At 40.4% G+C, this 11484-nt stretch overlaps 1 protein-coding gene across 1 annotated transcript in view; it reads right to left on the bottom strand.

The window, feature by feature from the left end:
* Positions 1–11484, bottom strand: part of RELN (reelin) — a 232619-nt gene that overhangs the window by 167103 nt on the left and 54032 nt on the right. Inside the window, exon 3 of the mRNA XM_072399046.1 lies at positions 2581–2716. Coding sequence (XP_072255147.1) covers positions 2581–2716 — 136 coding nt within the window. The remainder of the gene's footprint in view (positions 1–2580; positions 2717–11484) is intronic.

The following is an 11484-nucleotide window of genomic DNA, read 5'->3' as shown; positions in this document are numbered from 1 at the left end:
ACAAAATCTCGGGCTTAACCATCCTTGCAGTTTTTTTTTGCCCGAGCGAAGGTCGGGCTTAACTGCAAGGTGGTTAAGAGGCTATTCTGCATAAAAATACTGCTCCAAAAAGCCAGAATTTATAAAGTATACTCAATGGAAGATGAGTGATTAATGAACGGTTAGGGATATTAGATTGTTAGCCCCTTTAGGGACAGTCAGTGAAATTACTTTAGACTTTGTAAAGCACTGTGTATTATGTTGGCGTCAAATAAAATATCTTTTTTTCTAAATCTTTCCTGTTGTTATTTAGGTATATTTATCTGTTTCACAACATATTTTACTGTGGTCCTCTGATTTGTGGCATTTTTCATGCTTCTTCATTGCAGATTTGGCTCCCCGCAGCTGGCACCTCATACAGCAGCACTGGTTCAAAAAGAACTAGTGTCCTCACATGTGACAGCTGGTAGTCGTGAGTGGTACAAGTACAAGGTGCAGCCCCTGTTCATTCCCTACGGGGGCTGCTGCAGGGAGACGCTACATGCCAAGCAGCAGCATTTTCCAGGAGTGAGGAAGCGTTACGCACCACAACCTCACTGCCAAATGTATCATACCTTATTTCTGTATAATAATGTTTTAATATTGTTATATTTGTATTCCAGATTGTATCAGAATTACTTCCTTCTGACTATTCCCTTGCCTATTAACTGACCTTATTATAAACGCATCTTAAATTGTAGACCTATTTACAGTTCTTATATTTTTACGTGCTTTATGATGTACACAGTGTAATAAGTGTTTTGTGCATATTTGACCTTACCTTTGTGTATATGTACCACTAATCTAGTGTCTGACACTACAGCCTGCCTGCATATCTGCCATATATTGGCTGGGGCCCAACAGGACAAACTCATAACAAAAGTCAAAAAGGTATCTCACCAGTTTATCTCTTGATGTCAACCAGAGCCACAACCAGGTAAAATCATACAAATTTTGTTTTTGATTAATAAAATGGGAATTCTTTCCAATAGAAGTATAAATTGGCTGTTCCTCGCTGCCTTCCATGCAATGTTTAATGTCTCATTAATAAATCTGTCATTGCATCTGCACTGTGGCCCCTTTTTTGCTAAAACTGTAACCATTTGATTACATACACTTTTATTATATCTTTTCTGATATTTTTTACTATGCATTATACTCATGCTCATGAATATACTCATGAATCATGTTATATTATATTATATATATATATATATATATATATTTATATATATTATAATACTCATACATTTGACGTTTTTATTGTAGAAAGAGACAGGCAATGTTCCTGCATTAAAACATACTTACCTGCCTGATGACTAGCTTTTTCTGAAAACAAGGGACTGCTGGGATTGCATGAACTACTGTGAGCGGGGGTCAGCCAGGTTAAAGATCAGTAGCAGGAAGAATAAAATAAATAGGATTGTGGTGCCCCTGACAGAACGTGGACAGGTGAGTGTATTTAAAAAACTGTGATCAGGCAAGTAAGGTTATTTAACCTGTCCCTTTTGGAACAATTTTTAATATTAGAGTTTAGTTCCGCTTTAATAATGGTTGCTTGTAGTTAGGTAAAAGCACTGTGGTGTGGCTGCAGCATCCTAATGGGTAGTATCTAGTGATTGTTTTCATATTGCAGATAACAGCGTATTCAGTGATATAGTATTATTGTTGTAGTATTGTTGGTGTGTACTTTGGGGAGTTTAGAGGTGATTAAGGAAACCAGTTTTATGTAGACAGAAAAGCTATCATTCTGCTAAACACAAAAGTCAGGACACTGTTTAGTGTTTACAGACAAGATAAATGAGCTTATGGCTTCGATTTTTGTGGATGGAAGGAGTTCTGCTTTGTCTTGAAATAGAAGTGCTTAAGATTGTCAGTTATGTTGCATTGTGAAACTCAAATTATTCCTATAAAAAATTAAACCTTTACCCCGACAGTTTTTTTTAGCATAAATTCAAAACATTGCATTGAAGATGATGTCTGATTTTTCAGACAAGAAGTGATCATAACCCACTCAGGGTCCTGTACATGGAGTCTCCTAGTGTATGCTATTACTAATTATTTAATATGAGTGATAAAATATAATTTAGGAAATGTTATATAAGGGAAAAGTGGTATTATAATTAGCATCAAATTAAATTATTACTTATAAGTAATACATTCATTTTATACTACTCATAATACCATGTTTCCCTAGAACAAAATACCTAAAACAGAAGAAATTATACTTAAGAGCAGGCACCTTGTTGTGCACCTCATGTCCTTGTAACACTGGCTGAAATTACGAACCCAGGTTATACATGTTACTTCTGCCTAAATATACCTCAAACCCCTGGTTCGCATGAACTGTTAAATACTCAATTTCAATCAGCTGAATAAATTGGTGGGGGGGGGGGGGTAATACTGGAAAGACTTAACCAAGGAAGAATGATGCTTTATGTGTATGTACTAAGGATCAAGAGGTACCTAAGGCAATTTTAGTTCAGATTACCCTTAAAAGGAAGAAAATACCAATGTTTAAAAAGAAAATGGGAACAACATAAATAAACACTTTTTACTCACATAAAATTGACACATCCAGTCCCTGCAGGTGGAGCAATCCATACAAAACTGAGATTTGTTGTTGGCAGATGACTTACATGAGAAGCCACAACACTGCACATGAACTGAGTTCCAAACTGGTGGTCAGACATTATACCTGTAGGAATTAAAGAGACAAGTTAATAAGAGAATAAAATAACAAATAAAATAACAAGAGAATAAAATACCAACATGCATCCAGGAAATGTTGCACTGACTCAACAACATTCTAATATCATTTATACATTTATTGAATGGGCAGAATACCAAAAATATAGGATACAGCTAATTTAGGTACCTGGTTATTCTGAAAGTGTTAACAAAATTGGTAAAATTTAAAGAGAACCTGTTGTTAGTCCATTTATTTCAACATAAATATTCTCATAGAATTTAATGTACAATTCAAGCATTTTATTAATGCAGATGCCCAATGACTTCTGCCTGGCACTACCATCTTGGCTTGTATGTCAGCAGCCCAGACAGACTTAAAGGTGTCAGTAAAGTGACAAATTATAGTATTCCAGTGTGTTCCTCCCTTTGCAGCTATTTAATAGGTTATGTGGGGAGGTGAATTGAGGGGGGTGGGCTAGCACAGAAAATTATAAACCTCTCTAAGAAGAAAAGCCACATGCAATGAAGGACAGGGTTGTTCTATAGAAATTCGATCTGATTTATTAAAACTTTCCAAAGCTGGAGAGGATACACTTTCATCAGTGAAGCTGGGTGATCCAGCACACCTTGAATGGATCTGGTTCAGGATTAAAAACATTTGCTAGCAAATAGCAAATGACTTTGGAGAAAAACATTCCATTACATTTTTAAAAACATGTTGCAGAGGGGCGTGGCCTGGCGGTCTCAGGAGATGGCCGCATGATCTCTCTGCTCTGACGGCACCGGCGGCTTTACTCCACATAAGGGGCACTGAACACCCAGCAACATGGGTAAATCTAAGCAGGGAAGGGGGGTGAAGCTCCCCCATACCCCTGCTCAGCGCTCTTTCTCTTCTCATCCCTCGATTTGGGCTTTTGCCTGTGATACTCCAGCGGCTCCCCGGGATTTCAAGATGACGTCGGCTCCTGCACACGTGGAGCACAGAGAGCGTGGATACGCGGCGCCGAGATTATGCAGCAGCCGCCCACTCTCATGACTCCACAGGTCTCTGCTCTCACACTCTGGCTTCCAGTAGCAGAGGAGGTGATCCACCGGAGGCTGCATCTCAAGCAGGGGTGAGTTTCTCCCCCTCTGTAGAGGGTTCCCCATCGCCGGAGGCACATCAGGCAGGGGGGATTTCCTGCTCTCCTTAAGGCCCTTATGCCTCCTTGGAGGACACTGTGTTAGCACTGCAAGTCGTGCGGGCGCGGCTGCTCCTAATTTCAGGCACGGGTGCCGGGTCCTATCTTTCAGGTAGAGTAACCCCACTATCTGTGTTCCATGTCTGAGTTTCCTTCCTGCTGGAGACTTGCTCTGGTGTTTGAGCTGGCGTGTGTGTCTCTCTTAATCTAAGAGGTAACACATACACGCCCTCTGTTTTCTACAGCCTATGGCTGGATCTCTGCAGGTATTTAAAGGCACCTCCTACTACAGGAAGTTGCCTGAGCAATCTCAAGGTGTTTCCTCTGTTTGCTTTACTGTGTACCGGACCTTGTTTCTTACCCTTGGACTTTGCCTGTTTGCCCCCTGACCCTGACTTCGGATTACGTTTTTGGACCTTTGCCTGATTGCCGCCTGACCCTGACCTCGGATCTTGTTTCTGGACTTTGTCTCATTGCCATCACCTTCTTGGCCACGCAAGCCCCTCGGTGCTTGCACCGGGTATCCTGACTCCTGTGGTTAGCTGCCACTGGCCTGGGGATTGCTCTGGAGTGGCACCCGGCAGCTACCCTGCAGCCCAAGCCTGTCCTCACCATCAGAGGCATTAGTGAAGACCTGGTAGCGGCTTAGTTACGCCCCTCTGGAGCATACCCAGTCAGTGGCACAGTGGCTCCACACCCGCTTGCTTAACACACTGTTTTCCGACCTGCGGCTGTTTCCTCTCCCTGGGGTGAGGTGACAGGAGACTCCCCCGGCCCCCAGGTCTCAGCCCCCCCTGAGTTACACAGGGAGGCCTTTCCATTGTTGGGCCCCGTCTCATGCACCCGTCCCCCCCTCAGGAAAGCCCAAAACAGCACTCCATGAGGCTGCGGGCCCCTCATATCTTAGCGCTCAAGGATCAGTGCATAATATTCCTACTGTGGGCCCTTCATGGCAGCAACATCTTCAAATGTTACCCACTAAGGTGCATTTTCAGCAGCTTATTACAGCGGTACAGTCTACCCTGGGTTCTGAAATAGGGGCCCTGCGTGCAGATTTCCAATCCCTAGCTGGGAGAGTTGGGGATCTTGATGAGAATTTACATCAGGCCAGGGGTGACATAGAGGCCTTAACCCATAAATCAAGGGACCACCACTTGAAAATCAGGGATCTCTACCGCCATTTGGAAGATATGGACAATAAAGCTCGCAGAAATAACATTAGGGTCCGTGGTTTACCAGGGGCTACTCATAACTCAGATTTGAAGCTGGTGCTAAAAGCCTTTTTTAACCCGCTTTTTGGGGCGCCCTTCTTCACATGTTATTAACATTTCTATGGCATTTCGGGCCTTAAGGCAACCGGCCTCAGCCGCAAGGCAACGGGATGTTCTTTTCCATCTCACGGATACAGCCCTCAAGGATGAGATTATGGCAGTTGCAAGAAATATGCGTAATCTGGAGTTCGATGGAGCCCCCCTGCAGCTTTTCCAAGATTTATCCTGGCACACCATGCAACAACGGCGCCTCCTGCAGCCACTCCTCACCATTCAACGGGATAATAGTATCCCCTTTAGATGGGGCTTCCCGTTCAGCTTAACAGCACGCAGGGATGGCTTATCAGCTGTGCTAAGCTACCCAGAAGATGTTCCTTCCTTCTGCCGGGACTTGGGGATTTCTTTGCCCAAACTCCTAGGATGGGAGCTTGAACACCCCCCACCTTCTTCTTCATCAGAATGGCAGGAGGTCAGACCTAGAAAGCAATCCAGGCGAAGGGTCCAACAATCCTCTCCACCCCCCCGGATGGTGGGCGACACTGAGGGGGGTTTTGTATGCCATGTGTTTTTTTTTTCTTGCTATTGACAATCTCATGCTGTTTCTCTATGCTCATACAAGGTTCTAGCATTTTGTTTCTCCTTGATTTAACATGCTGGAAAATATTACTGGGTTTTGCCTGTGCTGTTTATATTGTTTCATCTCAGTTTGCCATTATATGTGTTGGACCTCACTAATGAGTGAAGGTCCTCTTCACTTAACCTGGATGTCTCAGGAATTGCTGCTAGTTCACATCCTGCACTTACTTTATATAGCAAGGTACCCGCCGGGTTACCTGTACTGTCATTGCTGGGATGTTTATGTTTACCTTTATATTTGGTCGTCCTCCCTGAAGGGTGAGGCTCCATGCACTTGCACTAGATGTCTAAGGAATTAATGCTAATTTACACCCTCCATTGTCTTTGTCGGGCATAGTACCTGCCATACTATAGATGTGCTATCCCCATATATATTAGATAGCGCTGAGACTAGGTTGCATTTTTTGTTTATGATGCATATGATGTTATTTATCTGATATGTTTCTCTTTGCCCTGTGACTTCTTGGGGGGGTTTGGGATGAGGTGCGGGACATCCCCTTGAAGCTCTTATCTTGCTAGACTGCCGGTGCCGGTCGATTTGGTTTCTATTGTAATTTTGTATGTCTGTTCCATGCTCTGGGGACTGTTGGGCCCCTGACCCCCTTGGTAGTGTTGGTATGCTCGCCAGGTACTGTTGTTCCCCAGTGGATCTTAGGGACTCCTGGGGACCAGTGAGTGACGGACACTCCTTAGTCGCTTTATTGCTACTGTTTCAGGTTGGTTTAATGTATGTGTGTCTAATTTTTGGTTTTCCTGTCTTTCCTTTTTTGCCCTGGTTCTCTCTTCCCCCCTATAATATGATATAGATAATATGGTTCTCACCAGATTGTTTTTTTACTGGCGACTAGAATTTTTTTTCTTAATGTCAAAGGGCTGAACTCTAACACTAAGAGGAAGTTGGGACTCAGGGAACTTAAACGCCATATGGCAGAGGTTGTTTTCCTACAGGAGACACATTATGATCACTCTGGAACTTTTAACTTTATCTCCAAATACTACCCACAGGTCTATATGGCAAACTCTCCCTCCAGAAAGAAAGCAGGAGTTGCCATTTTAATCAAAGATTCCTTTAAGTTTACGCCAACACGCTCCATCATTGATCCTGATGGTCGGTTTATAGTTCTTCATGGTATGCTGCAAGGAGTCTCTATGACTGTGTAATGTCTATGCTCCTAACGTGGGTCAACTGCCATTCCTCTCCAAGACATTGGCTTTGCTGGATGAGTTTGCCACCCCCTATTGCCTGATAGTCTTACCAGAGGGATGTGGCAACCCTGGAGGGAGAGGGGACTGTTCCACCTTCGGGATATTTTACAACCCGTGGAAAAGAAGTTGCTTTCCTTTTTGGAACTCCAAACTAAGTTTGACCTTTCCCAAACTGCCTTTTTCGTGTATCTGCAAATTAGACATTATTCCCTCTCCCTCACCCAGGCATCTAGGTTTACAGAAATTACTTCCTTTGAGAGGTTATGAATGCAAGGTATTCCTTGCTCTGGAATACCTCACTAATAATGCCCACCCGCCCCCCCCTCTACCCTTTCTCCTATTGTTCATAGTGGTTACTTTTTTGACTTCCTATATGCTCCTGTTTTTTTTTTTTTAAATATTGTATGTTTTTTCCCCCCTCCTTTCTCTTTTTTGTTTTTCTTTTATTGTGATTTGTTTCCAGCCATACCGGATGGGATTCTACTTGGACTTTGGACTTAATATTACTCAACAGTAACAATACTACCTTGGACGAGGACTTGTACTTTGATTGTTGGGTATTCCGCTTCACCCAATGTTTATTTGTACTATGTATATTGCTCCTATACCCGTATTGCTGTGCTTCTTGTTTATATTTACAAAAATTCAATAAAAACTCAATTTCAAAAAATGAGTTTTTATTGAATTTTTGTGATGGTAAAACAAGGCAAGTAAGATTTTTTTAGTGTTTCTTTTAGCTGAAATGTTTTTTGTTTTTTTTTTTATTCTCTGTGTCTTGATGGGAAAATCAACCTTCACTTATGTGACACAATAGGAAATACGAGGAAATCTCACCAAAGTAAGAGGAGAATCTCCAACTTCAACATTTGTTCTCATTGGACAATTTCCCCTTACCACTCTCATGAATACTCAAAAATATAAGATTTCTCTTTAGTTTTCATCTGGCTGACAATGGTTACAAGCCATGGCAGATGATGATTTCTCCTGAGGGGACACACACAATCAAACTTAACAGGGAGTTTAAAAATGCAATTTTTTTTTTCCTTTTACATACACTTCCTTTCCTTTCTTTAGATCAGGGGTCGGCAAACTTTTTGGACTACTAGGCCATTTCAGGAGGTCAAGAAAGCACACTAGGCTAGAAGAAACAAGGTGTCCAAGGAAAGTTTTTTTCCCAACCGTGACTGCAAGCGAACAGCCTCAAGTATTCCGCTCATCCGCGGTGTAGTCTCTGTACGTGTGCGCGTGCTTGGCATCGAAATGCCCCTTGAGATTCGACCGCTTGAAAGTGCTGTTGGGTGTGGTTGCACATTAAACACAGGGCTTTGTTTGCCGCGCTGGATGAAAAATATTTTGTCAGTCCATTCGGGGGTTGAAGACACGACGTTCAAAGTCATCCTTTTGGAGACTGGTAGCTGCGCGTTGCTTCTGCTCTTTAGGCATACTAATTGGGGTTACTGTGCGGGAACTCAGTTATATTGCGGGAACTCGCGATAACGCGTCAATTCAATTAGGCCAGATCCAAAAATAAATAACTAGGGGGTGTTAGGCCGGACTGGAATACTGGCTAGTTTGCCTACCTCTGCTTTAGATAATGGTACAGAAATTTAACACTAACATTTTTCTAATACAGTTTAAAAATACCTTGCAAAGATGTTTATATAAGAGGAAAAGGGTCACTTTTCTTGAAAATCAATTATTTGTGTAGAGAGGAGTAATATGAACAATGTGTTATTGAATCTTTATATCACATTGTCTATATCTGTAACATTTTGTATTTTAAACTTGTTATTTTTCTGCACTTTGTTTACAAAATTTTGTATTTTTTTTTTAATAGTTGATCTTAATAAAAATATATTTAAAAAAAAAATCCTTGCAAAATGCTACTGTAACGGCAACAGCATGAGCAGCTATTCACTTATATGCGGTAGCTGTCAAAGATGATTGCAGAAATATTTATGAGCTCATTAAACTCCTGTTTGGGTGAAAGAGTATGTTTTTGCAACAAAGACTTTAATTAATTTAATATGGATATTGCTGTGAAGTCTGGGATTAGAAGAGCCTCCAAAAGGCTTTAGTTCCTTTTCGATTTCAAGACTTTGTCCAATTTCACTGTATTAAGGCCATTGCAAGAATTGTCCCTGCAAATATCTTGACTTGTTTTGTTACTGTGTTGAAATGTAAGTCAAAACTTTATATTATGTTATGATTTAGGAAGAATTAGAACCCTTGGTAGGCAAAAAAAAACTTAGACCCAGATTTAAACACAACAGGGGTTTTACCCTTCCCCTATGCTAATAAAAAAGTAAATACATATATACAGTCATGAAAACAAGAAAGCAGTTTAAATTCTAATGGTTTACAAATCACAGCAGGTAATTTAAATTGGGAAGTCATAAGTGCAAAACATAAATAAACCTTTTTTATAAGGAAAAGGGTCACCCAAATCTATTGCAGTACTACCACCAATGTGGGGGTTATTTTTTCCGCACTGACACCAATTCAGCAAGAGATGATGCTAAAGCCACTGAGACCAACGTGGAGGTGATTACCGGTGATAGGGCTTATTTGACTTTAGTTTTTTCTTCAGTGTATGTTGCACTACAGGGTAAAAAATGCAGCAGGACCAACAATTTCAGGCACTGAGGTGTGGTACAGGTAATTCATTTTTAAATGGTCTGCTTAACTTGACAAACTGGACATCAATGCATAAACATGTGTTGGTGTCACATGCCCTCTCAGGGTGCAGGGGACCAAACTTGATGTATGACAATTTAAGTCCAAACTTGAGTATGTAAGAAGTATGTAAGGTGGAGACTTTATAGCTGCATTCTGCAAACATACAGAAAAGCACTGCTTTGCAGAAACACATTATAAACATAGACCAACCTAGCATATATCAAACTGACATAAAGAGGCACTAATTTACTAAAGAACAAAGAGGGTTTACATACACTAAACTGATAGCAAACACCAAATAACAAGAAGGGTAACACAAATAAAAAATTTACTCCTCTTTCCCATAACTGGGTGTCCGCAGGTTTTCTTCACTTCACACTAAGATATAAATCCGAACTTCAGTTAAATATTTACATTTAGGTGGAATAACAAAGAAATTACCCTCTTTTATGAGAGACAACTGGAAAGCATACAAGTGTGTGTACACAGTGCTTAGACAGCAGCATAGAAGTAGCACATGAGCTCTATTGTGCAATGATTGATGTATTGAAACCTCACATCAGACGGGGAAGGAAGGCTGATTGAAGATACAAATGTGCTAAGAGTCATTCACTGAAAACTCACACAAGATTTTCAACCATTGACTATACAGAAAGGAAGCCCAGATGTTAGTCAACAAAGGGCACCATAAATGCCACTTGTTCATTTCACACTATTCACAATAAATAGTTTGCATTTAAGAAAAAGCTATACAAGATATGTTGGGAAGAAAATAAATTGAACATGATTAGGAATGTTGTACCTAATATGCAGTAATGTACATGAATCTTGGGTATTACAGAGAGAGAAGAGATGTGTGGTTTAGTATTACAATTGCTTTTTATATAGATATACAGCATGGTACATACATGTTAATGGGAGAAACTCAGTATTTTCTCTTTCAAAAGGGGTACTGAATAGATCAGAAATCATTTTTGTTTTCTAATTTCCTGTAAATTTGTACATATATATACATTTTGAATACCATACACACTGTGAAGTCATTCAACAAAAAGGAACTGATTTTCTAAGAGAATATAAATAATATAAAATCAAATGGGTTGATTTCATTAAGTGTATGTAAGTTGACTTTTTAAACTGAATGTTCAAATAATTTAGTGAACAATATAAAAACTGTTTTTTATTCATCCAGTAATGTGCAAGCAAACATTATGACTTTAAAAGCTGAACTCCAGCCTTACCTTCCATCTTCCGCAGTTGTACAGGCTACTTTCCTGTACTAATATTGGTATTCTGATTTCACTGCACACTATTAGCATCTCTTGAGATGAGTACCGAGGCAGGGGTGCTTTGGTATTGGCAGGAACCTTTTTACAGCACCCTATAACCCCCACCACCACCACCAAATATAACCTGCCTGCATTGCACACATAAGGTAAGACACCCAGTGATGATTTTACAGAGTCTAAAACAATGTATGCAATGAAAACAGAAGGGTTTATTTAAAATAAAAGTTGTTAAAATTTTCACTTTAAATGAATTCATCATAGGATTGGGTTTTTAAACTGAGCACAAGTTCACAAGTGTCTATGAATATTCATTTTGTAACAGTATATATACATCTTCTAAAGCAACCATTCACTTTGCTATGTTAAATAAATATTACCACAGTAAATCTACCCCAATATTTGATGCCCTAACCCAAAGGATCAGCTTCAAGACCAGTCAAACTGAACACAGGGGTTATGATTTATTAAAGACTGGAGAGGATAGACTTTTATGAGAGACCCCCAAAATGAATT

Source organism: Pyxicephalus adspersus, chromosome 2 (genome assembly GCF_032062135.1).
Source record: "Pyxicephalus adspersus chromosome 2, UCB_Pads_2.0, whole genome shotgun sequence".
Taxonomy (NCBI): Eukaryota; Metazoa; Chordata; class Amphibia; order Anura; family Pyxicephalidae; genus Pyxicephalus; species Pyxicephalus adspersus.
Note: the sequence above shows the minus strand (reverse complement) of the source record. Positions and strands in the feature narration are given on the sequence as shown.